The sequence below is a fragment of the Lycium ferocissimum genome, chromosome 9 (assembly GCF_029784015.1).
Source record: "Lycium ferocissimum isolate CSIRO_LF1 chromosome 9, AGI_CSIRO_Lferr_CH_V1, whole genome shotgun sequence".
Taxonomy (NCBI): Eukaryota; Viridiplantae; Streptophyta; class Magnoliopsida; order Solanales; family Solanaceae; genus Lycium; species Lycium ferocissimum.
In genome coordinates, this window is record NC_081350.1 from 43,987,949 (window position 1) to 44,015,383 (window position 27,435).

General features: G+C 34.4%; 3 protein-coding genes and 1 pseudogene across 3 annotated transcripts; 1 reads left to right on the plus strand and 3 right to left on the minus strand.

The window, feature by feature from the left end:
- Window positions 1–2,489: 2,489 nt before the first annotated feature.
- Window positions 2,490–6,290, minus strand: LOC132029258 (probable xyloglucan endotransglucosylase/hydrolase protein 26). Its single transcript, XM_059418572.1, has 4 exons — window positions 6,058–6,290; window positions 4,864–4,964; window positions 3,808–4,001; window positions 2,490–3,131 (listed from the first exon to the last, which is right to left on the minus strand). The coding sequence occupies exons 1-4, from the start codon at window positions 6,239–6,241 to the stop codon at window positions 2,723–2,725; spliced, it is 888 nt and encodes a 295-aa protein (XP_059274555.1). The 5' UTR covers window positions 6,242–6,290; the 3' UTR covers window positions 2,490–2,722.
- Window positions 6,291–11,044: 4,754 nt separating this feature from the next.
- LOC132031942 (uncharacterized) lies at window positions 11,045–13,074 on the plus strand. The gene is made up of 3 exons (XM_059421795.1): window positions 11,045–11,182; window positions 11,935–12,252; window positions 12,475–13,074. Exons 1-3 carry the CDS (start codon window positions 11,045–11,047, stop codon window positions 13,072–13,074), a joined length of 1,056 nt encoding a protein of 351 aa, XP_059277778.1.
- A 5,621-nt stretch (window positions 13,075–18,695) lies between these two features.
- Window positions 18,696–21,466, minus strand: LOC132030997 (probable xyloglucan endotransglucosylase/hydrolase protein 26; annotated as a pseudogene).
- A 2,468-nt stretch (window positions 21,467–23,934) lies between these two features.
- Window positions 23,935–27,381, minus strand: LOC132030995 (probable xyloglucan endotransglucosylase/hydrolase protein 26). The gene is made up of 4 exons (XM_059420826.1): window positions 26,359–27,381; window positions 25,684–25,784; window positions 25,369–25,562; window positions 23,935–24,581 (listed from the first exon to the last, which is right to left on the minus strand). The coding sequence occupies exons 1-4, from the start codon at window positions 26,525–26,527 to the stop codon at window positions 24,173–24,175; spliced, it is 873 nt and encodes a 290-aa protein (XP_059276809.1). The 5' UTR covers window positions 26,528–27,381; the 3' UTR covers window positions 23,935–24,172.
- Window positions 27,382–27,435: the final 54 nt, after the last annotated feature.

Consider the following 27,435-nt stretch of genomic DNA (forward strand, 5'->3'; position numbering starts at 1 on the left):
TAGAGGGTGTGATGTGGTTACGTTACGAGAGCAAATGAGGAAAGAGGATAAAGTTTCCACGTGGATGGACCAAAGTGTGGACGATTACATTATGATTTTGACTTTTGTGGGACTGTATATATGTGGCCCAATTGAAACAATGAGCTGCAGTTTCATTTGGGGTGGTCTTTAATTTTTGTGCTGCAAATTAGTGGTGTTTAAGTTTTGTCTTTCGCCTAATACTTCCAGACATGCTAAGCCAATTTCAAATTTTCAAGAAAAAAATCTAATTAGAGATGTTTGGATGCAAAGGCAAGCGCCCATCCAAATTCTTTTGCAAATTCTGGGCATGCAATTTTGAAGGAAAAACTCTGTCTTGCGAATACAAACTCTACCTTACGTTTTTTTTTTTAAGAGTTTTGATTGAGCGAGGGTTCGAACCCAAAAAATAAGAAATTTTTAGCAAAGAGCAAAAGTTAAAGACTACTAATTTGAGGGACAAAAGTTAAAGACCACTAATTTGAGGGACAAAAATTAAAGACAATCATGTAAATTTGTTAAGGAGGGACAAAATTCATTGGTACTATTTAAGGACAATCATGTAAATTGCCCGTTTGGTTAAGGGTTTGGGCCTAGCTTAGCTTATGCACTTGGGTCATTGGCACTTATTTCCCTATTTTGTGCTAGGTTTTAATTTTTGTCCTCATAACAAATAATTTTTTTTACGAGGTATAAATTTATAGTTTAACATTATACTATTCCACAAGTTATATCCCGGATGACGTTTGGTCTTAAAGAACTTATGTCCCGGTAGATATAAATAGATTGCTAAAGGGGAAATAAATACCAACCCATTTGAAGGACAAAAATTAAAGACCAGTCTATTTGAAGGACAAAACGTGCAATTACTTCTAACTTATGCAATTGGGTGGGGCCAATTTGCACGATTTCCCTTCGTTGGGGGTGGTCTTTAATTTTTGCCCTTCACCTAAAATATCTTGAGGTTCTGGGTTCGAATCCCGGCTTAGTCATAAAAATAAAATTAAAAAATCGCAAGTCAAAGCTTTGCAAAAAGTCTGCCTTATGCGGCTGACTTTGCCTTATAAGGCAGACTCTTAGTTATACTCTAGCAAAGTCCGTGCCTCAAGTGCACTTTTAATTATGTCGTCTCCGTGACTTTTAATTATGCCTTAAGGCAAAGTCTGTCCCATAAGGCAGACTTTTTGCAAAACCTTGTCTTGCGAATTCTTTTTTTTTTTTATTGACCGGGGGTTCTAACCAGACCCTTTGGATATTTTTGGCCACTTTTTTAAGCAAAGGACAAAAATTAAAGACCAGCAATTTGAACGGCAAAAATTAAACACCACCACAAAAGAAGGTCAATCCGCGCAAAAAAATGATTGGGTTGGTTGTGAATTCAATTATTCAAAAACAAAAAGGATGAAACTTGTACTTTTGTGCTTCATCTCTACCTAATCAAGTGGGAAAGGTAAGAAAATGTCACCCCTGAGATAAAAAGACAAAAAATGCTCCATCCATATTATGTAATGGTACTTGAGCTGAATATAGAGTTTAAAATATTTATTTGATTTCATATATTTATATTAATGATGAGGAAATAAAATATAGAAGTGATGGTTAAAAAGAGAAATATTGTCACGTCTAAGTTAAAGTAAGAAAAAAATTAATAAATGTAAATTCTTTAAAGTTGTGAAAGTTGTGTAGAATTATAATGGTGTCAAATATTTTGGAACATCTCAAACATAGAAAGAATGTTATATAAATTGAAACATATGGAGTAAGAAATAAGGCATAATACATAAATAGTTTAAACTCGCCTCAAAAGACGCTTCTCCAACTTTGGGCCAAGACAAATAGGACGTCAACTTGTATGAAGTTGAACATGTGAACACAAATGCTGATGTGGCATTGAATTGGCACTGACGCGGCCCTTCAAAATTTATGTACCATGTTAGCATTTGTGTTTACGTATGTTCAATTTTATACAAGTTGAGCAGTTTACGGCATAGACACCTAAATTGGAGAGGACATCCTTGTCAGTGGAAAGCAAGCTTTAAGAGAGATTTATGTATTATGCCAATAAATAACTGCTATATTTCATTACTACACGTATACTGAGTAACTCTGCCATGAAATTAGATAGACGCAGAACATATGCGATTTCAAATCAGAATGAGAGTGTTTTTCAAATCAAGAAAAGAAGTTATTTAATTGTGAACAAGCAAAATACACATAAATACGTATATCTTTATTCCAAGTACTTTTTTAATATAGTGTTGGAAGTAACTTTTTTTTTTTTTTTTTGGGCTGAATAGAGTGTTTGAAGTAGATTTAATTGAACCTGTTATTTTCATGAGCATATAATCTTCGGTGAAAACCAGTATCAAGAACAAGGCTTCAACCCTTTTTTTTAAAAAGAATTTTGAACCTAGAACCTATTAAATTTAGATACTGAATCTATCTGCCTCTGGCCAGAAGAAGTCACTGGATTTTGCATCATTATAAATACTTTATTTATTATATGTCTTGGACAATGATATACATAAACCTCTCAGAGAACAAATACCACAACCAAAACAACATTAATTTGTAAAAAGAATGGGGGTAAAATTTCTTAGCAAAACGGGAAAAAAGAATGGAATAGTTACATTAAAAAATCATGAAAAAATAAGAACATATTAATATACTTCATATGCTGCTATATATTGGACTCAATTCATTGTTAGAATTGAGGCTTAAAGCATTCTCCAGGAAATTGTCCGTTGAATCGCTTCGTATCTTTGCAATAATCATAAATCATGTAAGTGTTCCTGACCCAATCCATCTGTCCTTGCTTAGCATAGCTCAATTGACTGTACTCAGGAGAAGTATACCAATTTTCTGGAGTTTGAGCTGCACATTGGCTTATGCTAACGGGTCCGTTCCAGGGACACGCCCGTGGCACGAAATTTCTGTACTTGGCTACAAATGGAGCATTAGTCCAGTCAATTTTGTCAAGGCCACCTCTAGTTGCCCAACTATCAGCATTCCAAAGGCTGGAGTAAACTGCCATTGCTTGCGTGTTCGGATAGGGAATGCCCTGGCTCTGATAGTTCTTGTAGACTCTGATTGGAACATCGTCGATGTACCATCTGCAACATGAATGGTTAAAAATTAGTCAAGAACTATTGTAGGATTTAAAACTTTATGAATTCAACATTTAAGGTTCTTAGTGCTGAAATCTATTTCACTTTTGGAGTTCTGAACTCAAAATTGAATATTTGTTGAAGTTTTAGTACTACATAATAGTTTACGGCGATGTCTGTATTTTGTGTCGGAAAAGTTGGATTAAGGTGAAAGCGCCGCCTTTGTCAATAATCTTGATGTCAAAAGAGAAGAGGAATGGTTCTTACAAAAGAGTCAAATGAACAAAAAAGGGAAGTTGCATGTCTTAGTTTCACTTCCCTAAACTAACTACTATAGCGCAACGTGCCGTTGCTTGGTGGATCTGTTAGTTAAGCAATTTTAAAAAGAGGATAAATTTTGACCTTGCTTTGAGTCGTTAGGCTAGTAAATATGCTCTACTTCTAAAATAATCATTAAGGTCATTTGCTCGATTCCTCGATGGCTCTGCTACAGATGGATCAAGATATGTTATCTGGCTATCATGCCAAAGGCGCTATAGTTGGTGGCCCATGACAGATATTAGTTGCAGCGTCAAGAATTTTACTAATTAAGAATGTTCAAGATTTAATATACATGTATAAAAGGTAATGCCTGACCTATATAAACAATATATAATTTTTCAGCAAAGAATGTTCAACTTACACAACTGCGGTGGGGTTCCAATGAATGGTATAGTTATGGTAATCAGCAGTTGGATCAAACCACGGATAGAATTGTTGTTCCCTGCCTCCTGCACCTTGAGTAAAAATGTTTGTGTGGATAATATATGGTTGCCCTGATACATTTCCTAGAAACTCGAAGTCGATCTCATCATGCTTGTCACCAGTTGAAGACAACTGTGGAATCAAAAACAAGAAATTTATCAGACACTCCCTTCTATAACAATTTATATATTTTTGTTCTGCTATTTTTTAGTTTTACAATATAATAGGCCTTTCATTCATACGTAGTTGTGTAGAAAATCATCCTAAATTATCAGTTAACAAGAGGAATTACACTTAGGATGTGTTTGGCACGATGGAAAATATATATATCTAGACAATAAGTGATTTTCTTATTTATTTTCTGGTGTTTGGTAAGTAAGCATAAAATATGGTCCCAATAGCATTTATATACACTTTGTAGGAGGGGGATGAGGGTCGGGTGTGGGGGTGGGCGAAAGTAGGGTGGGGGTTGGAGGTTAGGGGGGTTGAGTGTGGGGGTAGGTGTGGTGGATGGGATGTCAAGGAGACAATCAGCTTGAAGTATCACTTTGGACTTTGTTTTCTCTATTCTCATCAAGGAAGTGATTTCCTACTTATAAGGAACTTATTTTTCTAAAGAAAATATTTCTAAAAGATTTTTAACCAACCGACAATATTTTCCTCTATACAAAACATCATGGTCGAAGTTAGGGGTACTGCAACGGGGTTCGTCAGGAAATTACATATGTATGTAAGGTCAAAACTATTTTTATGTATATAGTAGATGTTAAATTCCCATTGACTTCTTCGTATGGTTACTTCTTTATATTTTAAATTACCTTAGTGAAAATGCTAGCTCCGCCACTACCAAACACACACTTAAGGATGGCGATTTTGGCAAAATCGTTCTACTACATGAAATCTTGAATCTTTCAAGTTTTACTGATAATGGTATATATTTTGAAGGCATATTAAACATAAGATCAGAAAAGGTTATGATCATTGGAACACTTACATAGTATGCAGTGACTGTTCCAGCAGAGTTCCCAGGTACTAATTTGATTTGCATTTCTAGGCTTCCAAAAAGATATGTTCCTTTTGATTGCACCCCTGAACCTGAAAATAGAAACCAGAGCAGCAGTTATTGAGTGACAAATATATATATATAAAGGCAAAAATGATGTGTTTGGGTGAAATAGAATCTTGATTATGATATATGCAGGTAGAAGTTTGGAAAACCTTCTAGGCATTCAATGAAGCACGGGAAAAAGAGGGATGGATTTCGACCTTGCTTTTTTAGGTCTCAGGCTAGCTTTTGACTTATATGGCACTTAGGCTTAGCTCATCAAACAAGTGCGCCAAAAGTGGGGGATGGTATCATATTCTCTTATAAGAGAGGCATAATGCTTTTAGCTCGTAGTTTCACTCTTGCTTTTGCCTTACCTTCTATTGTATTAGTAAAGGGCGAATGGGGGGTGTGTGCAATAGTTTTCTTACTTTCTCTCGATCGCTTCAATGCCTATAATTTGAGAGATAGAGGTGATAGAACTAGAATAGATATTTTTTGTTTCCTACTTACACGAGCCCATATCCTTGCTTTTCTATCAATTTCTAATTCATTTTAATTAAGTTATACATGCACTAAACGTATCCAAAATATTTACATATATAATCCGATCACTTAAAAGGTAATTGAAAGTAATTCTATATTTGATAACCACTCCTCCGATTCCAATTTTAGGGATGTAGTTTGAGTTGAGGAGGAACTTCAAAAAGAGATACTTTTGAAATTTGTGATAAACATGTCACAATATCTGTGTGACTATAAAACTTTTAAAACTTGTGATCTTAAATATGTCATAACATTTGTGTTGCTATAAAAGCCTCTTGTCAACGTCAAAACAAGAAATTTAAAGTTAAATTGTAACCAAATATATAAATGTGTCATTCTTTTTTAAAAAGACTAGTAAAGATAATAATATCAAATAAACAGAATTTAATGGAAGAGCATTGATTGATAACTTAGAATAAATAGAAAGCGGCCTTATTACGCTATATAATAGAAGTTTTGGTTTATAAACTTTTTCTATTACATGGGGAGGAAAGGCGAAGGGGAATGGAAGGAGAACAATAATATATTCTTTACGCTATCAGTGAGCATAACTTAAATCCTTATTACAAAATTTATGGCATTAAATGAATTTCTTACCAGAGGATTGATCAAGGACAAGCTGAAGATCATCTCCTTGCATCCAAGAATTATGAGAACCCCAACTAATGTACATGCTATCTGACATCATACCATTCACCATAACTGAACCAAATAAAGCAATTGCTGAAATAATCAACAAATTAGCCATAGAAATAACTCGAGAGCTGCCCATTTTGAACATAAAATTAACTAACGTATATACTACTCAGTTTCTTGAAACTAATGGTGTGTTTTTTGTTCTTAGGAATATGACATATATATATGTCTTTATAGTCTTAACCAAATAATGCCATCCCAAGAAAAAACCCTCGAGAATAATATTTATTATTTGACCACACGTCTTGATTTTTATATCCTTAGTTAGAAAATTACAGATCAGCGTGGACTCGCAGAACATAGTTTTTTTTTCAAGAATTAAGGAAAAATTAGGTGGAGGGGGCAGGAAAAAATATTTTTAAAAGGAATATATATTCTTTGGTTCTTAAAAAAGGATAGACAGGCTTAATCCATGAGAAAATAAAATTGGCGATCAAGTGAAGAAAAAATAAATAAATAATAGATATGGAAAATATTCTTTGTGTATATATATTGAGAAAAATAATTAAGGTAACTGTTGGAAGAATAATATGGAAGCTAGCAAAACAGGACCAAGCATACAGCTGGGACACGGCTTTGGGGTGTATGAAATGACGTGCATGAGACTAATATTGGAAATGGAAAGGCTCGACTTGGCCGGTCAAATAAGACCATGTTGTTTTATTTTTGACTTTTAAAAATATACTACAAATCAACGCAATATTTTGTAGCCATATATAGAGAGAGTTTATATTATTATTATATTATAGCTAAAATTTCTTTTGCAATAGCATTTATATATATATCTTTATTATTATACAATATTTATATACCTACATAAATAATATATCTACTTTGTATAAAAATGTGTAATAGTGTGAAAAGATGTTATCTATTGCATATAAATGTATAACACGTCACTAGCTACAAATTAAATACAAATCGCTTTTGCGATTTTCAATTGCAATTATTTTTCAAAACCACTTGAAATTTCCACAAAATAACTTCAAATTTTATGAACAACCTCCGTAGAATATTTCCAACAGGTCTATACAAGTTTCATTTCAAATTTTCACAAAAATCAGATTTGACATTCAAACTCATGTCGTCAAGTTTATTCTGTGTCAGATTACCTTTTATATATGATTTTCACCACCCAAATCTTACAAAACTAGTACTCTAACTATGATTCAAACTCCAAACACAGTGATTGTCCACTAACAATCTAGGAGCGGCTGGTTTGAAGAGGAAAACAACAGGGGAAGTGATCTAACTTTCAAATGAAATACAATATGGGTCGATCTGGATAAAGCTGAAAAACATGATCCATTTTGATTTTAAGCTTGGGCTGGGTGAACGTGATGTAAAAGTTCATTGTTTTCTTCATCCAATTGTTATGAGTTTACATTAATTCGGATTCGCAACGCCTAAGGTTTATTTTAGAAAACCTTTTCTCTGTCTCATTTTTAGGCATAATTCATTAAAAAAAATTACCTCTACAAGTATACGCTATGTATTATCAACTTAAATTAATTTATTGGTAAATTACATGATGATATGGATGAGATTTCTCCGTCTCTATTAGTGCAATTCTTACCTCGATCTCTAGCCAAGGATCTCAACTATATTGAGAAGCTTTATGTTTTGCACTTCGAGACGCTCATTTTAAGGAAAAGAAAATCAGTGCTTACTTTTTAAAGTTTTGCTAGACTTTGACTTTGAATATACCCGTATGGCTTCATCACCATGTTTTTGAAGGCTTTCCCCAAATTTCAAAACCACGGTTGCTTCTAAATTTCTTGGAACTTTCAATGTGAAAAATCAGTTTTTTTTTTCTTTGTCACGAGAAAGATTTGAATTATGTTTAATAAGTTAATGTAAATATTTAAAAGGAGGTTCCTTAAAAAGAAAATCTTTCGTTTGCAAAATCCAACTTGGGTGATGCAGTTGGACGTTCTGTTTGCTTAGCAATTTTTTTTTTTTTTTTTTTTTTTTGGAAAATAATGACTGGGAATTGATCCGCATTCCTTTGGAACATAAACTCAACATTCAACAAAGTGCACTAGTCAATATTTTGGAACATGGGTGCTAGGCAATATAGTGTTAATTCAATTCTAAAAAATATGTACATAAAAATACATAATTTTGAGGAGAAACCATGAATTCCGTGCACCATATTTTTTACCTAAATTCGTCCGTGATTGTTGGTAGATTACTTATTTTAACATCTTCCCACTATATAACCTGTTTGTATTGTAATTGGTTGATGGATGGTGCCATCACATTTCTAGTAGTTTGTGATCCTTTCACAAATATGCATAGACCTTGAGAATTACGTAATTTATATAAACAATCAATTTATTTTCTTCATTCAACCCTAGATTCGCAGCCCAAATGCTCTCTTCTCTATCCTCTAAAAACTAACCGTTGTAATACCGTTAGGGAACCTTCTTCCACGCGCCGGTCCAATGACCCGCCGGACGACGCCAATCCGGCGTGTCTGGAAGGGCAAAAGCCTCCTTTAACATCTACAATTAGGGGTGTCAATAGTTCGGTTCGGTCGGTTTTTTGCAAAAATTTATACCATAACAATTTTTCGGTTACTCTACTATATATAACCAAAATTAAACTTTTGAAAACCGTCCCAATGAGATCGGTTTTTCTTCGGTATCGGTACGGTTCGATTAATTTTCGGTTTTTTAAAAAAATCACCTAATGCAATACAAAAAACAAGGATTAAAAAGCTATGGAAGAAACAAACACTACATTATTGATGCTCACAACCAAAATTAAACTTTTGAAAACCTTCCCAATGAGATCGGGTTTTCTTCGGTATCGGTACGGTTCGGTTAATTTTCGGTATTTTTAAAAAAATCACTTAATGCAATACAAAAAACAAGGATTAAAAAGCTATGAAAGAAACAAACTAAAAAAACTACATTATTGATGCTCACAAATACAACGACATCTACTCATAACTTATAAGGAACATACTACACGATAAATACGTATATTCGTTGCTTCTAAAAGAATATTAAAATTATTAAAAACTAAAACTATACAATGGATTGATGGATCTTGCAGCTAGTAAGGCGGCAAACCAACAAATGTATCAAGACATGATAATAGGTGTTTAAAGATTATTTTTATCATAAGAAATTATTGAAAAGTAGAACTATATAAATTAATTGTCTTATAGATTCCAGTGGTAGTGGAGAAAGAGTAATTGTACTAAAAAAAATTAGTTAAAGAATTTGCAATTTGAAATTATATGTAGTTACTACCATTGCTGATTGGCATAAGACCTTTAAAAATTTAGAAAAAATATAAACAAAAAGAAGAGGAGGAGAAACCAAACCTTTTCTTCTTTTGGAGCAATTGATGATATTATCGTGTAGTAGTGTTCGAGACTTCATGTATTTTGTTTCAATAGGGTCGACGGGTAGGTTTAAGTTTTAGTTATAGCCCACTCCATTTAAATTCATTCCAAGGACAAACTATCTAAAGCTATGTATTATAAATTATGATATATAAAATATATTTCTACGTATGTATTTTTCCGGCTTGGTTCGGTATTTTTTTGATATTTTTTATACAATAAAAAACCCACCTAATTATTCGGTACGGTTATCGATTTATTTTAAAACCTTTGGTTTTTTAAAAAGAACCTAAAAATCAGTTCGGTGTGGTACGGTTCGGTCGATTCAATTAGTTTTTGAAAAATCATTGACACCCCTATCTACAATCATCCCCGCGGAGTCAATTGAAGGGAAAGTCTCCTATGCAACTAGTATTCAACATTGCTCAAACATTGATCCTCCTCTTATGCGACAACAAAAAAACCCGACTAAGGCTATTCAATCTTCTCATAATGGTGCTTCGGCGGTGCTATTCCAAGCTACTGACTACTATGGCGTCATGGCCACAGACTGCAAATTCACAATTGTAGGTAGGTTTCTCAAACCTAGACCACACATAGAGCTATTACTTTCTAATTTCAGGAACTGATTGCGGTTAAAGGGTTGGTTACAATTGGGGTTTATGACAACTTTAACATTTTCTTAGACTTTACAAATGAGGCCGACTTTAACACCGCCTGGTATAGAAGGGCTATTGAAATTGATGGAATACAAATGTGGCTTCAAAAATGGTCTTCCGACTTCAAACCAGAGGAAGATATCCCCACTGCTCCTGTCTGGGTTTTACTTCCTAAGCTTCCTTACCATATGCACAATTGGCATTACATAAGACAAATTGTTCAATCAGTTGGTACTCCACTTGAGTTGGACTTAGCCACGAGGGGTAGAACTAGACCAAGCATGGCGAAGGTGATGGTGGAGATTGACCTACTTAAACCCCAGCCAGCTTCCGTATCTCATTCATGAGAATTCCCCTCAAACTGGTTTTATGCAAAAGTTGGAATATGAGGGGATACCCAAATACTGCAAACATGGTAGAAAACTTGGTCACAAAATTGTGGAATGTAGATCATTGGAAAGAAAGAAAGTTCATTTTGAGGAAGAAGCTAGGAAAAGTAAAGACAATGAGATAACAGAAAGTAGCTAAAAGAATGATGTTCAATCCATAGAGCCAGATCAAACTAAAGATACACAAAATACTAAGGATAATGGTGTTACTATGGGGGAGAGGTTTGACAAGAAGAATTCCAAGAAGAAAAAGAAAAAACTCCCCAAAAAGAAATCTTTAGTTGCTTTTAAACCTTTTTTCAATCAGTCCAAGAGTAAAGAGCTTCAGAAAAACAAGAATATGTTGAAGTCTACTGATAAGCCTCCTGATGAAGGAAAAGAGCATTTTTCAGGACAATGGAGATTAAAACTAGGCAAGACATAGAGAAGGACAGTAAAAACTCCTCTTAAAGTTGTGGATAAAAGGTAGCATGAATCCCAACATGACCCTCAGCAAGAAGAAGAAAATAACAGCATCCCAAAAGGAGAGGACAACTCTTCTACTTGGGAGGAAGTACAAGAGTCCAGCAATATACACATCAATCAGCATAAGCACAACACTCCTTACAGAGCTGTTACATGTAAAAATCCTAAAGATAAGCAGACAAGAATTTGGAAAAGTTTACCACCTGAAAAAATAGTGATTGCCCTACTATTAATTTGGTGGTGGATCTGAATGCTAGCAAGTCTCAGAATAAAGCTCCTAAGAAGAAGAATAAAAGTCAACAGGAGCAAAAGGTTACTTCTCCTAGGACTATGGAAGTGTAGCAACAAAAGAAAAAGCAGAACACCAACAACTCTCAGCATATTCTTCAAAATCAGAACCCAACTCCAGATACCAAGGGTTCAAACCTGAGGAAAAGAATAAAAACAACAGCAACATAGCATAAGAACAAATTATAGAGATCTTTTCTCCTGATGGAAAGGTTGTCACAGCTTGGTCACCTATCCAATATCAAAATAATTCCACTGATGACAAGGATGATGATATAGGTTTTACCACAGTTAAAAAAAGGTAAAAACAGAAACAAGAAGGCTGAAAAGAACAAATCTGAACAAACCAATCCTTCCAATGCTAGAAGGAAAATAAAAAATCTTTAGCTTGTTTTTATGGTTATGGCCATTTTTTGGAACATCAAGGGTGTCAAATCCAAAAAAAGTCATTAACATGCTCAAGAAACTCATTCACATACACAAAATTGATATTATTGCAATCCTGGAACCTTTTGTTAGCATTAACAAAATTGATGCTTACAAGAAGTACCTAGGATTTCAATACAACATCAACAACTCCAATGGCAAGATTTGGTTTTTCTGGAATGGCAACTACTAGACTGCTATCATTGCCAACGCTAATCAACAAATTACTATTAAGATGCTTTATGGTGTTACTGGGAAGAATCTCTTTATTACCTCTATTTATGCAAAATGTACTGCTTTTGAAAGAAAAGATATTTGGCTCAGTTTGGAGAATGTTTATCCTCAGGTTGATGGACCTTGGTGTCTTGGTGGTGATTTTAATGTCATACTTGATCCTATGGATAAGCTTGGTGGAAAACCTCATAGAATGTATAAGAGTATGGATTTCAACAGCTGCATAGACAATTGTGAGCTTATTGATTTGGGTATGTGGGGCCAAGGTTCACTTTGTGTAATAATAGGAGGTCAGTGAAAAGGATTTGGAAAAGGGTTGATAGAGTTTTTGTCAATGATTATTGGGCTCAACTCTTCCACACCAACAGTGTTAGACATTTTCTTAGAACCGGATGAGATATCAAAAACACGGTTCACGTCCCTCTTAATCACTTGTCACAATGCTTACAAATATTTCAAGTTTTTATATTTTTGGACTAAACAACCAACCTTTCACCAGATAGTGGAAGACACTTGGAATGTTCAGATTTCTAGAAACCCCATGTGGATACTTTTGCAAAAACTCAAAATACTCAGTAAAAAGCTCAGTCAATGGTCCAGAGAAGTTATTGGCAATGTTTATGATAAAGTCAATGTATGGGAAGCCAAGATGCAAGACCTGGAAAACATGGATAGCTCTCTTAACACTGAGAAAACTAGAGAAGAGCTTAACAAGGGCAATGCTGAATATATTAGATGGTTGGATATGCAAGACAAACTTCTTAAGAAAAAAGCTCATATCAAATGGACCGATGATGGAGATAGAAACAACAAATACTTTTATTGCTTGATCAGAGATAGAACAAGAAGGCTTCAACTGCACAGAATAAAAAAAAGAAATGGCAGTTGGGTTCAAGGAGATGAGGGTATTTCCAAGGCTGCCATAGATCATTTTGAACATATGTTCAATCTCAACCACAATTTTACTGATCACAACATCCTTAATGTGATCCCTGAATGTATCAATCATAATGAAAATGTTTCTCTCACTACCATTCCTGATTTAGAGGAGAATGTTACACCCTATATCTTAGAACTAATGTTAGACTCGTATCGTTAGAGTTTTAGTGGAAAAACTGAAGGTTTGAACGTTTTTTGAAAATGGTTGACAGGCCTACTTTGGGAAACCATAACCCCTTGATTAGTTGAGAATTTGGGAAAGTACCCTTAATGAAAGTTGTAGTACGTAGAAATACCTTTCCAACCATATAAGGAATGATTGCCTATCGAGATCGGAGCGGTGGAGATATGATAGTCTCAAGATGGCTAATAGTAAGGCGCTTAAGATTCGATAGAATCAGCTAAGTTTTCGATATGTCTGCCTTCCATCCCAATTTCATGAAAATACTTTGAGAATTTGAGAAAACTCAAAATATGAAAATTGTAGCCCTTTGAAATAGATTTCCAACTGTATATTATGGAGCCCAAACGGAGCTCTGTGTTAGTAGTTATGCCCATTTTATCGAATGCTATTAGAAATGGCCTAGGGCGCCGCCCCGGGCGCCACGCCAAGCCAAAATCACATGAAATTGTAATTTTGATCAGGTCCTATAATATAAGCCTAGTGCACCGCCCTAAGCGGCTCCCGGGGCGACGCACCAGGCCAAATTATGCCTGAAACATCTTTTTTCGAATTTTATATGTACCCAACTCTGAAAAACGTTTCCCACTTCATTCTAAACCGTCTTTTTGGAGAGAAAATACCCTAGGGCTTCCACAAAGAATCCAAGGTGAGTTCCTACCCAAAGCCCATTGATTATTACATTAATCTAACAAAGATTATCGCTAGAATCCCTATCTATTCCATAGATTATCGATTAAATCTTCGTCTTGGACAAAAGAACCCTAGAATCCGAATTTAAGAGGATTGAACTTCGTAAAAGACAATACTTCTGCTCTCTAATCATTTATAGTTGTGAATTGATGAGTTCTTGGGAGAATAGTAAATGGGTTTGATAAAGAGAATTTATGAACTATGCTGTGGTTTTGGATTGTTGACTTGTAGGTTGTTGTAATCATATGGGTGATGAAGAATGATGTTAAATACATCTAATTGAGATTGTAGAGTCGTCTCTAGAAGTAATATAATGGGAATTGGGTGAAGAAAACACCATAAATGAAGGTTGTAGAGCTTCATGCCCACCAAGTATTTGATAAAATGCTTAGATGACCAAAGCATAGATATTGTTGCTAATATTGAATCCCTTTGACTTGTATTGCTATAGATTAAAGTTGAAGGGATTGACGAACATTGTGATACGCTCAAAAGGGGAAGTTTGTATGTGAGGCTAACTCTACGTTCGAGAATGTTAATGATTCTCTCTACGCCACATTCTTTTACAACGTTACTAATTGCCTCGTAAATATAGTTAAGCTTAGTTCTTTGAATAAATTAGTAAAACTTCTATTCTCTAGTTTCGTAATTCATTCATGACTTTCATTCCGAACGTTATGAGCTCGTACGTAATCAATATAGATTGTGTTTAATACCCACCGAGTCTCGCCTAGAATATACGCAACATGTTTATAAATAGTAAAGCTTCACTAAGTTTCTTAATCGGGGCCTATGAATACAGTCTGAAGTATAGTAATGTTCAATATTCCGAGTTATGCATTACTTACAAGATGTTCCTGGCTCCTTAATACAAATTGTTGAATGTTGAATACCGTAAATGGGCACAAGGCCACAGATTTTGCATGCTTATACTTAGGCACAAGGCCACAGATTTAGCATGCTCATACTTAGGCACAAGGCCACGTCGCATTAGCATGCTCATACTTAGGCACAAGACCACAGATTTTGCATACTTATACTTGGGCACAAGGCCATAATTATACATGCACATATATATCGGGCCTAAGGCCACGTACCATGATTTTCGCTTAAACGGTGGTTCTCCATTCGCATAAGGTCTCAGCGGAGCATTCATATCTTTACTTCCTTTGTTCATTTCAATTATCACATGATCCGAATATCGGACTTCAATTTCAAAGACTTTTACATGTTTATTGATTTGGGCTGCCCTTTCCCCGAGCACCCCATTTGAAGTTCTTTTTTTAGTTGCTTTACATACCAGTGTAATTCAAATGTATTGACGTCTCCTTTTATTGCCCGGGGTCCTGCATTTCACGATGCGATCTAAGAGGACAAGAAGTTTAAAGATGACGGATGCGCTTAATCTAGATTCCGGTATTACCGATTGCGAGCCCAAGTCTTTCGGGCATTATCATTACTACACGTTCCTTTCGTATTTACGAAACAAGTCGTTGTTTTCGCACTTAATAGGCTATGGAATGGTTTGGCAGACATAGTGCTACATTCTAACGCGGAGTTTAGCGACTTTTATGTTGGTCGTGTTGGCTATGTATTTATACTTTCGGACCATTCTTGTTACACTCCATTTCCGCTCTTATGTTTATTCAGTCGAATATTTAGTAGATCAACATGTGTTGAGTTTATTTTCGCATTCAGTATATTTTAATATCACATGTTAATTCAACCAAAGGTTGGTTTGGTCGAGTATGCGATGAGGTAACCGAGTGCCGTGTTAAAGTATTTGTCCATGTTATAGGCGTGTCGTAGATAAAGAATGTTGTATTCAATACGAGCCATTCTAGTACTGCTGACCCTGATGGATACAATGGCAATTTCTTTCAAAGTGTTGGAATATCATTCAAGAGGATATCAAAAACATGGTTCATGCCTTCTTCAATGGAAAGAATTTAACCAAGTTCTACTCACATACTTGTTTGGTTCTGATTCCCAAGGTAGAGTCTCCTTTTAACTTTGGAGATCTAAGACCAATTAGTCTTAGTAACTTCACTGCCAAGATTATCTCCAAGATCCTTTCCATCAGGCTGAATCCTTTATTAGATAAGATTATCTGAAAATCGCCCTTAGCTTTGTCACAACTCAAGGCAACTCTATCAATCGATATGGTTCTTCTAGCACAAGAATTAGCCCAAGGGGTGTCCCAGAGTAATGATGGAGGCAACATGATCATCAAGTTGGATATGGCTAAAGCTTATGACAGAATGTCATGGAAATTTCTATTTGCAGTTATGAGCAAAATTGGTTTCTTTGACAGTTGGAACACTTTTATTAAAAGACTCATATCTGTTGTGTGGTATTCAACTATTATCAATGGTGAAAGAAAATGTTTCTTCACTTCCTCCAAGGCATGAAACAAGGAGATCCTTTGTCCCCTTCCTTATTCATCATTGGTGCTGAGGTGTTCTCAAGGCTTCTCAATAGTCTATATCACAATGAAAGATTTGTTCCTTTCAGCATGAATCCCAATAGTCCTAATATCAACCACCTTGCCTATGTTGATGACATAGTAATCTTCACCGGTAGCGACAACAGATCAACCAAACTCATTTTGAAGCAAATCAAAAGGTATGAAAATGCCCGAAGATGATCAACACTGATAAAAGTTTTTTCATTATTGCTCCAAATATTTGTGCAAATAGGATAAATAGGATGACGAGAGCTACCGGGTTCATGAATAAGGAATTTCCTTCTAACTATCTGGGATACCCCATCTTTGTGGGAAGGAAAAGAAATTCGTATTTTGATAACATGTTAGCCAAAATCATCAAAAAACTTAATGGGTGGCAAAGCAAGATGCTGTCTTTTGGTGGCAGAATGGTACTCATTAAAGTGTCCTGCTAGCTGTTCCAACTTACATTCTATCTGCTATAAAACCCCTTAAAGGCATTATCAAGCTCATAGAAAAGGACTTTGTAATTTATTTGGTCCAAGTTAGGTAAAAAACAAGTATCACTGGAGTTCATGGGAGAATTTATGCTATCCAAAAAATGAAAGTGGTATTGGAATAAGAAGAATGTATGATATCTCTGAGACTTTCACTCTTATACAAGATTTGGTAGGGAGATTGAGGACTCAATCTACATGCTGGGGCAATTTTCTGGAATCCAAGTATTGCATAAGATCTCACCCTGTAGGTAACGTTGCTATTTCTAAAGATTCACATGGAGCGAAGTTTTTGATGAAGATTAAGGCCAAAGCAGAACCTCGCATGATCTGAAAAATTCAACAAAAAGACTTTAGCTTCTGGTGGGATAACTGGACATGTATGGGTGCTTTAGCTAAAATATTGCAAGGCCCTGTAAGTCTGCTAAACTAAATATAAATTCCTTCATTTTGAATGGTGCTTGGGATTTCAACAAGCTTAACAATACTCTTCCATCTCACATTGTTCAATATATTGAAAATATCAATATGGTAGATTTGATCGGTGTTAATGCCGTGTTAATTTGTAAAATGGCAAATTTTCTAATGTCTCTACTTGGAATATGCTAAGATCTAAGAAGGACAAGAATCTTTTTTTACAAAATGCTTGGCACAAAAGCTTAACCTTTAAAGTTTCCTTCAATACATGGAGAATTTTAAGGAACAAGCCACCTTTTACTGACACAGTGGGAAGATTTGATACTAACTTAAGATTTGATAGTTCTTGTTGCAGGATAGCCACGAATGAAACAAGTCATCATGCATTTGTGACTAGTAAAACTGCTAATAGGCTATGGAATAGCATTGGCAGGCCACTAGGCATTCTGCATTCTAATGCATCTGTCTCTTATGTTTTCAGGAAATATAATGGTGGAATGCAAAAACTAAGAACAAGGTGCATAAAACTATAATGCATATCACACCAACCATTATCTACTGGGAAATCTGGAAACAGAGTAGTGCTTGTAGATATGGGACATAGAAGAAATTCAGTTACTCAAGAATGGAACAACAATGTCTTTGGAATATCAAGCATGCTCTCAATAGATTGGCACCCAGTTTGGATATGAACAGACAGTGGCCACAACTGTGCCAGATAGTGGAACCCCTCAGACCCCTCTCTTGTAATTACTTAAGTTCTTTGGCATAAACCTTGTCAAGGAACTACCAAAGTAAGTACTAATGGTAGCTATAGCCCCTCTAATAGTAAGGCTGGCATAAGAGGCATTGTAAGGGACTCAAATGGGAGCCTTATAATGGCCTTCTCCATAGCTATACAGTGCAATAGTAACAATGTTCTTTGAAGCCTTTGCTATTGAGTTTGGTGGGAAATGGTGTACAATTCAAGGATACACTAATTTCTCAATTGAACTTGACTCTCAAGTAATTTCTAACATGCTCAAGGCAAGGGACACAAACAATCTAAAACTGAAGGTGATCATTGACAGAACCATCAAAGTATTGGAGAACAACAATGCCGCATTCCTTCACAACTTTAGAGAAGGAAACCAAGTTGCAGATTATTTGGCTAAGCTTGCTGCTAAGTGCTAACATCAACCACAACAAGATGTTTTTCTCTGTTGATCAGCTCCCTAATGTATCTAAAGGGCTTTTTCAACTAGACAAATGGCAAATGCCAAGTGTAAAGACTAGATATCACAAGTCTAATTTTAGAGTTAGTTAATTGTATAGTCTCTTTTGCTAGGATGAAGGAATATGTCCTTTGGGTATACCTTCTTTTTTGGGGTGATTGAATCACCAGTCGTATACTACATAGAGGTATGGTCTAGCCCTCCTCTCTTTATATCAATACAACTCTACCCTGCATTGCTGGGTAAGATTTATTAAAAAAAAAAAAAAAAAAAAAAAGTTTGGAAAACCAATATATATATATATATAAAAACAATCATATTTCAAGGCAACTTAAATGAAATAGGCCTTGAGAGAACTAAATACAAACAATCAAATTTTAACTTAAAAGAATAAAGTACATGTATAAGATCCACTCAGCAAGGATCTCAAAACAACAAAAAGGAATTAATAAAATAACAAACAGAAGCAAAATGTTGAAGCTCAAAGGGAGTACATTGAAGAATTTATTTCCAATAAGAAAATGGAAAACCGCAGCTTTCACTTTGATGTGTCCTTCTAGTTTTGTGGCAATAAGCATTCAGTAGGCATAACTCCCTTGAATCTCTTAACATCTTTGCAATAATCATAGATCATATACTTGCTCCTAATTGAGCTCATTTGACCAAACTTATCAGCACTCAATTTATTGTATAAAGGAGAATTCCACCAATTGGATTTTGTTGGAATAGCACATTGAACAATATTTAATGGTCCATTCCAATAACAAGCTCTTGGCCTGAACTTTCTATTAGTTGTAGTAAATGGTGCACTATTCCAATCAATTTTCACAAGGCCACCTCTAGTTGCCCAGCTATCAGCATTCCAAAGGCTAGTGTAGACTCTCATTCCTTGTTGGTTTGGGAATGGAATTCCTTGGAGTTGGTAGTTTCTAAAGACTCTAATTGGAATACCATCAATGTACCACCTGAAAACCATAAGAAGTATCACGTCAAATATCAAGAAAGTGTTTAGTTTCGTAAAGTGTGTTTGGTATGACAGGAGTCATTTACGGAAAAAAAATTCTGAAAAAGATTTTGAAAAAATAATTTTTGGTGTTTGGTTGGAGAGTGGATATATCCGGAATGAAGCATTTACTATAAAAGATAATTATACAGTAATAATATTACTCCCTCTGTCCTAATTTATATGGCGGTGTTTGACTGGACGAGGAGTTGAACAAAGAAATTAAAGAACTTTTTTGTAACTAGTGGTCTAAAACAAGCGACAATCATTTCTGTAGTTGTAAATCATCTCATTAAGAATAAAATGAGAAGATTAAAGTTAAATTATTTTAAATAAAAAGTATGATGTTCTTTTTGGAATAAATTAAAAAGGAAAGTATGATATATAAATTGGAACAGCTAAAATATATATTATTATTATAGTAGGAAATCGGATAGTGTTTTGATGAAGCTAAGAGTTGGTTAAAGCAGTGATATGGAGTTAAGAGTTGAGATAATTGTAATGGAAGATGACTTCCACCAAAAAGTGTCATTTTCTTTCTTAGCTGAAAAATATTTTCCTCAAAAATTATTTTTCGGCAATCAAACACAAGAAACTGACTTATTTTTTTGGAGAATATATTTCAAAAGACATTCTCCGTCATACCAAACACCGATTATGGATAGATAATGAATGTGAAGAGAGTTGATAGATAAGACGACTTTCATATAATGGAAAGAAGTTATCTGAAAAGATCGACTTACACAACAGCATTTGGGTTCCAATGAACTGTATAGTTGTGAAAATCAGCAGTTGGATCAAACCAAGGATAGAATTGTTGTTCCCTGTTTCCAACACCTTGGGTATAAATGTTTGTGTGTATAATATAAGGTTGTCCTGATATATTTCCTAGAAACTCGAAATCGATTTCATCATGCTTGTCACCGGTAGAAGATAGCTGCCACGATAAATTAAAACAAACATCATTAATATATAAATAATTCGTTCATGTCTTGTTATGTGTATATTGTCAGTGTATAAAATTAGAACTCTATTGATTTTGTTACGGAATTTAAACATCAGGAACATTGTACGAGTATACTTACATAGTATGTTGTGACAGTTCCAGCAGAGTTGTTAGGTACCAACTTGATAAGCATTTCAAAGCTACCAAAGAGAAATGATCTTTTGATTGTGCACCAGACCCTGAAGTTGAAACCAGAACAATTAGTATTGTCAACCCAAATAATTTAAATTCAGTAATATTTTGCTCAATCAAAATATAAATGTCAATTTTTATTTGCCCTCTTTTCACTTTAGGCCGGCAGGTTCAGATTAGAATTTAAAGCGTGTTTTGTACGTTCAGTTGAATCAATTGTTTGTAGCTTAAACTATGCACGGAGACATATGCTTTTTTTTTTTTTTTAAACATGTACATATTAATAAGATCACACTCATTCTGAATCAGCCGACTCAAGATTCTGAATTCGCCTATATCTCGAATGGTTACAATGGAAGGCTACACAAGTAAGCAACTTTTATCTTGGAAAAGAATTAGGAGTAACAATTTGCTATCCCATCCAGCTTTTAAGAGGCTTTGGGCGTTGCACATCATACATGAAAGATAACCAATGTAATTTACTTGTTGTGTCTATATATACTACTGGCAGACCTGCTAGGATCTACTATTGTTAGAAATTTTTTGGATAGCTTTCAACAACAACATACCCACTGAAATCCCACAAAGTGGGGTCTGGGGAGAGTAGAGTGTACGCAGACTTTACCCCTACCTTTTGGATGGCTTTGGTTCTTTTATACGTATTGGCTACATACTTTGCTATAAATTCTCTAGCGACCCCGGTGTTTTGGTATCATACATAATATACAAAATTATATATTTATTCCCCTATAAATAAAAATTAACTTACCTACAGATTTATCAAGAACAAGTTGAAGATCATCGCCTTGAATTTTACAATGATGAGCACCCCAATTGATAAACATGCTACTTGAGATCTTTCCATTGACTAGAGATGAATGAAATGCAATTGTTGCAATGATCAAAACCAAGGAATTAAAAGCTATGAATTTGCCCATCTTTAATAAATTATGACACACTTTTTTTCTTTGTTAGTCACCAATTGGAAATTGTACATTTTTCTCTTAGGATGTGGAGTCTTTATATAGCATATAATTGAAGTCCCTTTCAATTACTATGCAAACTTCTTTTATGTATTTTGAGCTGAACATGTCTGAGGATTGACATCTTAAACACCGAGTAGATGCAGTTGGCAATTGGTATCTGCTTACATGTATGTTGTATTGGTTATATCTCAAGGCAAAAAAAAGAAAAAAGAAATACATAGTGAAGATAATTTGAAGTTTGATTTAGATATATCTCAAAATCAGGGACGACTTAACAAAACTGACCGCCTAAAGCTAAAATATATTAAAAGACCTCTTAAACTTATTCCATAAAATCCATATGATAATAAAACACAAAAGAAACCCCAAGAATTTCTTCTAGTAGTAAGAGCGCAACGCGTAATGTGTGGATTAGATGCTCATTACAATTTAAAACTCTATTACAGTCAAAAGCATGATATGTAAATGGAGAAGGGTAGAGGAACGAACATATTGTCCATCGAATTTTGAACATTGCCCTACTTGTCCTTGGGGGTTTCTCAACTGGTTAAAAAAGATGAGATACAAATTTTCTGATAATTAAGACTATTAAATTGTTTTTCTGAGGGAGTGTGCAGACACAGTATTTTAGTAGACCACCAGTTTTTACTTTTTAGTTCATGTTCAGTATTTATGGTTACAAACTCAACATTTTACAAAGGGCATATCTACTTGGAACCCTTAAAATATGAGCTTAATTTGTTCGAGGACCCTGTTGACATACTATCACCTATGATATTGTACCTATATCTAATTAAATTTGACATTGACATGGAGTTTTTCCTTTACTTAAAACCAGGACTTCCACATTATCTTGACATGTCTTGGACAAATTGCACTACAAAATTTATGTTAATATTAACAAAGGACTCCAAATACGAGATAATAATCAATACTCCTCCAGCCTTAGCTAGTTAGAGGTTTCGGTTTTGAGCTCAGAGAATAAAGTCATCTTTAATAGGAAGTGTTTTACATAGTCCAAAAGGGGGACTTTCTGGTATTAATTCAGATCTGTAGAGCCCTAATGACACTTTCAATTACTATTTGCATGTAAACCTTTTATGTATTTTTTGCTGACGATGTCCGAAATCTGACATTCTGAACACCGAGTGGACGCAGTTTGCTATTAATTAATTAAGAAATCTGGTTACATGTATGTTGTATCTGTTAGTTTTTGAGCAAGAAAAAAAAAGAATGTTTAGTGAAGATTATTGAATTTTAATATAGACATATCTCCTAGGGGCTAATGGTATCAAATGGGCGGGTTGAATTAAATTTGGACAAGTTAAAATGGGCTGTGTCAATCAATGAGCGCGTCATTTGGGCTAAAAGCCTAAAATGAGCTAAGAAACGGGTCCTAACACAACCTGCTTATTTTTTACTAAGTTTTTATTTTTATAATTTTATAAAGTACCTAATAAAACCTTTTTTCTCTTTATTATTGTTATGTAATAAAAAATAAAAAATAAAAACTTTTTTGACAAAGTTTCTAATGAGTGAGAATTTCGGCAACGTATTAATCAAATTTTTTAAAAGGTTGAATTGGACGAATCAAGTGAATTGAGCCTAAACCTATGCGAGTCGGGCTAACCATGCTTCTATGAACTAATTTTATCAGGCCTAATATCTCCAAACATACATCTATAGAGACCATTTGGACTAATCTTCAGGATATGTACTTCTTTCGGTCTCAAATATTTAGTTGTTTTGACAAATCCAATTTGTTTCATGAAATATTTAACTTCGAAAATTGTTAAATCGTACTGCTCCAATTAGTAAAGTGTTAAAGCTATACACAAGACGTTTAAGAGAAAGAAGTAGTTTAGATGTATACTCTTATAATTAAGGCTATTAAAATGTGTTTTCTTAGGAGATGACAAGAACGTAATAAGGACAAATAATATGAACCTACAAAGTATTTTAGACAAACACTTAAATTTTACTTCATGGTCGACATTGATGGTTACACCATTTTCCAGAAGCAGTGTGACATCCAAGATGGAAGGCAGGCAGATGAGGAGTAAAAAAAAAAAAAAAAAAAACGACTGGCAAGCTTCTAAAGAATTTTGAAGAAAGGGCGTTTTTTACACTTTACGTGAATCTCACATCGGTTAAGTTTGAAACCAACTTCCACAGTCCACTAGCTATAACGCTCTCACAATTCGGAGAACTCAACTAATGGGATGTCAACACATTCAGAAATAAAACATGCTAAGGTTTTTTGATTGCTAAAGAAAAAAGAGCTGGCCTCTATTTATAGAGAGTGTCTACTTATCACAAACCTATAGCTATTGGGCCTAACTTATCACATACACAATTAGGCCTTTTATTTATTCACCACTTGTGCCACATTATTATCCTCTTAGGCTATAATCGATTAACACAAATTCGAATTCAACAGAATAATCGTGGAAAAGTCATTAATAAAAATAATCAAGTTTTTACTTTAAAGAATAGAGTACATGAATGAGATCAACTCATAAGCAAGATCTTGCTCAAAACAAAAACAAAATTAATTAAAAAAACAAAATAGAAGCAAAATGTTGAAGCTCAAGATTAGTACATTAATATCTGGAAGAATTTATTGGAAAGACAAAAGAAAAAAAAGATCCAATGAAGCAGCTTTCACTTTGACCACGTCCTTCTAGTTTTGTGGCAATGAGCATTCAGTAGGCATAACTCCCTTGAATCTTTTCATATCTTTGCAATAATCATAGATCATATACTTGCTTCTAATGGAGTTCATTTGACCAAAATTATCAGCACTCAATTTATTATATAAAGGGGAATTCCACCAATTGGATCTTGTGGGAATAGCACATTGAACAATACTTAATGATCCATTCCAATAACAAGCTCTTGGCCTGAACTTTCTATAAGTTGCAGTAAATGGTGCACTATTCCAATCAATTTTCACAAGGCCACCTCTAGTTGCCCAGCTATCAGCATTCCAAAGGCTAGTGTAGACTCTCATTCCTTGTTGGTTTGGGAATGGAATTCCTTGGAGTTGGTAGTTTCTAAAGACTCTAATGGGAATACCATCAATGTACCATCTGAAAAAAACATAAGAGGTATCATATCAAATTTTGAGGAATATTCTAGTTTCCTAAAGTGTGATATGACTGAAGTCATTTCTGGAAAATATTTTTCTGAAAAGAAACAAAATCTGAAACATATTTTGAAAGAAATATTTACTATTAAAGAAATAATATTACCCCCTTTGTCCTTATATATATGGTTGGATTTGACTAGATACAGAGCTTAAGAAAGGAACTAAAGAAAGACTTCTGAAACTGGTAATCTAAAACAAGCAACATTTATTTGTTTGGCTATAAATCATCTAATTAATAATAAAATGAGAAGTTTAAATTTAAATTTAAATTTAAATTATTTCTATAAGAACGGTATGATGTTCTTTTTGGAATAGATTTAAAAAAAGAAAAATACGAGAGGGAGTATTAATTAGAACAGATGGAGTATTATTATTATTAGAGTAGCCAAACTGATTGTGTTTTGATGAAGTTAAGAGCTAGTTAAAGAGGTGATATGAAGTTAAGAATAGAGATAAGGGTAAAGGAAAGTGACTTCCACTTAGAAGCGTTGGAATGCCATTTTATCCCTTTGGCAGAAATCCTTTTTTTTTTCAGTAAGTATTTTCTGACAATTAAACACCAGAAGGTTGACTTGGGAAAACATATTTCAAAGAATATTCTGTGTCACACCAAATACACTACGTTAGACTTTTTTTTTGAAATATATAGATAAAAAATAGAGGTGGGGAGAGGTTATACATAAGATTTTCATCTAATGGAAAGAAGTTATCTAAAAAGATTGACTTACACGACAGCATTGGGGTTCCAATGAACGGTGTAATTGTGAAAATCAGCAGTTGGATCAAACCATGGATAGAATTGTTGCTCCCTATTTCCAACACCTTGGGTGTAAATGTTTGTGTGTATTATATAAGGTTGTCCTGATATATTTCCTAAAAACTCGAAGTCGATTTCATCATGCTTGGTACCGGTAGAAGATAGCTGCCACAATCAATAAACAAATGTTTTGTTATATACTGTTAGTATACAAAATTTAAACCCGATTAATTTTGTTACATAAAGTAAACATCACGAATCATGAATACTGTACGAATATACTTACATAGTATGTTGTGACAGTTCCAGCAGAGTTGTTAGGGACCAACTTGATAAGCATTTCAAAGCTACCAAAGAGAAATGATCTTTTTGATTGTGCACCAGAACCTGAAATTGAAACCAAATCAGTTAGTATTGTCAACCCAAAAAACTTAACGGATCTAGAGTGAATTATGTGAGTTCAACTATCGACGTTTTTCAACTATGTACACATATGCGGATTTTTAAAAATATATACATATACTAAGATCAAAATCATTCTGAACCCATTGACTCTAAATTCTAGGTTTGTCTCTGCCTGGAGCAGTAACAATAGAAGCAAGGCTGTGATTAGGTCTAGATGTGGGGATCAATTGAATCACCTTCGCCAAAAATCTTCTCTATGTATTGGCTAAAATATTTACTATTTTTGTTTGGTAATATATAAATTTTTGAATCCCGTTGACATAAAAGAAAATTCCAGTGTAATGGCAAAGGGGGTCCAAAGGTTGCTTTAAATCATAGGTCCAAATCCGAGGTGTGACACTAGTATTTTCTTGAATTCCTGACCCCGCAGCAGCCGAACGGAAGATTACACAAATAGGCATTTTTTTTTAAATCTTGAAAAAGAAATAGTCAATAGGAATAACAAGCTGCTATCAAATGCAGGTTTTAGATGTAAAGATAACTAAGTAAAACTTGCCTGCAGATTGATCAAGAACAAGTTGAAGATCATCGCCTAGCATTTTACAATGATGAGCACCCCAATTGACATACATGCTACTTGATATCTTTCCATTGACTAGTGATGAATGAAATGCAATTGTTGCAATGATCAAAACCAAGGAATTAAAAGCTATGGATTTAGCCATCTTAACTAATTGTTGGGACACTTTTATTTTTGTGAGTGATCACTTGGAAATTGTACATTTTGATCTTACGCTGTAGGGGCTTTATATAAGCCCAAAAGACCCTTTCTACTGTGAGTAAACCTCTTTTATGTATTTTGTGCTGACCATGTCTGAGATTGACATTCTAAATGCCGTGTGGACGCAGTTGGCAATTAATCAAGAATCTGGTTACATGTATGTTGCATTTGTTAGTGTTTGAGCAAGGAAAAAATGATAGTTAAGATAATTGAATAGATATATCTCGAAACTTACGACAATAGAGACCATTTTGACAGTTAACGGAGTCAGAATTTTTAGTAAGGGTACTCAAAATATAATAAAATAAGTAAATATACGAAGAAACCAGCTTTAACCCCTTACACCACTAGCTTCCAATAAGTACTCCTTTTGGTCTCAAATACTAGAGTTGTATGAACAAACTGAATTTGTTCCATAATATTACCTTTTCCGCGAGCAAAGAAGCATTTATTACTATGTTCTTTTCTTCAAATTCTCCTGTATAGCTACAATTAGTAGGTGTTAAATACATACGACGTTGAGGAGAAATATAACAAAGAGTAGTTTAAATGTATTTCTAAATACCAGTTAAAATGTATTTTTAAGAGGCGTGCACAAATTTTAAAGGACAAATAATATGAACCAGATGTTGTATTTCAGAGGATCACTTTCACTTCATGATCAACATATGGTTACGCCATTTTGCAAAAGCAATTTGATATTCATGACAGAGGGCGGACCAACAAGGGTGGAGGTCAAAGGAAAGGAGTAGCAAGCTTCTAAGAACTGGTTCATGTTACACTTTAAGCGAACTCCACCTAAGAATGGTAGAGGAAAGTGAATTTTTTTATATGTAAGGCATATTACAAATT

Bases quoted from the DNA above. Each gene is read 5' to 3' on its own strand.
- LOC132031942 (XM_059421795.1), top strand. From the start codon at position 11,045: ATGACCCTCAGCAAGAAGAAGAAAATAACAGCATCCCAAAAGGAGAGG. The intron at 11,183-11,934 runs GTAAAAATCCTA...GGCAACTACTAG, and splicing joins TCCTTACAGAGCTGTTACAT to ACTGCTATCATTGCCAACGC. The intron at 12,253-12,474 runs GTAATAATAGGA...ACCTTTCACCAG, and splicing joins GGGGCCAAGGTTCACTTTGT to ATAGTGGAAGACACTTGGAA.
- LOC132030995 (XM_059420826.1), bottom strand. From the start codon at position 26,527: ATGGCTAAATCCATAGCTTTTAATTCCTTGGTTTTGATCATTGCAACA. The intron at 25,785-26,358 runs GCAAGTTTTACT...TTTCAATTTCAG, and splicing joins TGTTCTTGATCAATCTGCAG to GTTCTGGTGCACAATCAAAA. The intron at 24,582-25,368 runs GTAAGTCAATCT...TGTTTTTTTCAG, and splicing joins TGGAACCCCAATGCTGTCGT to ATGGTACATTGATGGTATTC.
- LOC132029258 (XM_059418572.1), bottom strand. From the start codon at position 6,241: ATGTTCAAAATGGGCAGCTCTCGAGTTATTTCTATGGCTAATTTGTTG. The intron at 4,002-4,863 runs GTAAGTGTTCCA...TTGATTCCACAG, and splicing joins GAACAGTCACTGCATACTAT to TTGTCTTCAACTGGTGACAA. The intron at 3,132-3,807 runs GTAAGTTGAACA...TTCATGTTGCAG, and splicing joins TGGAACCCCACCGCAGTTGT to ATGGTACATCGACGATGTTC.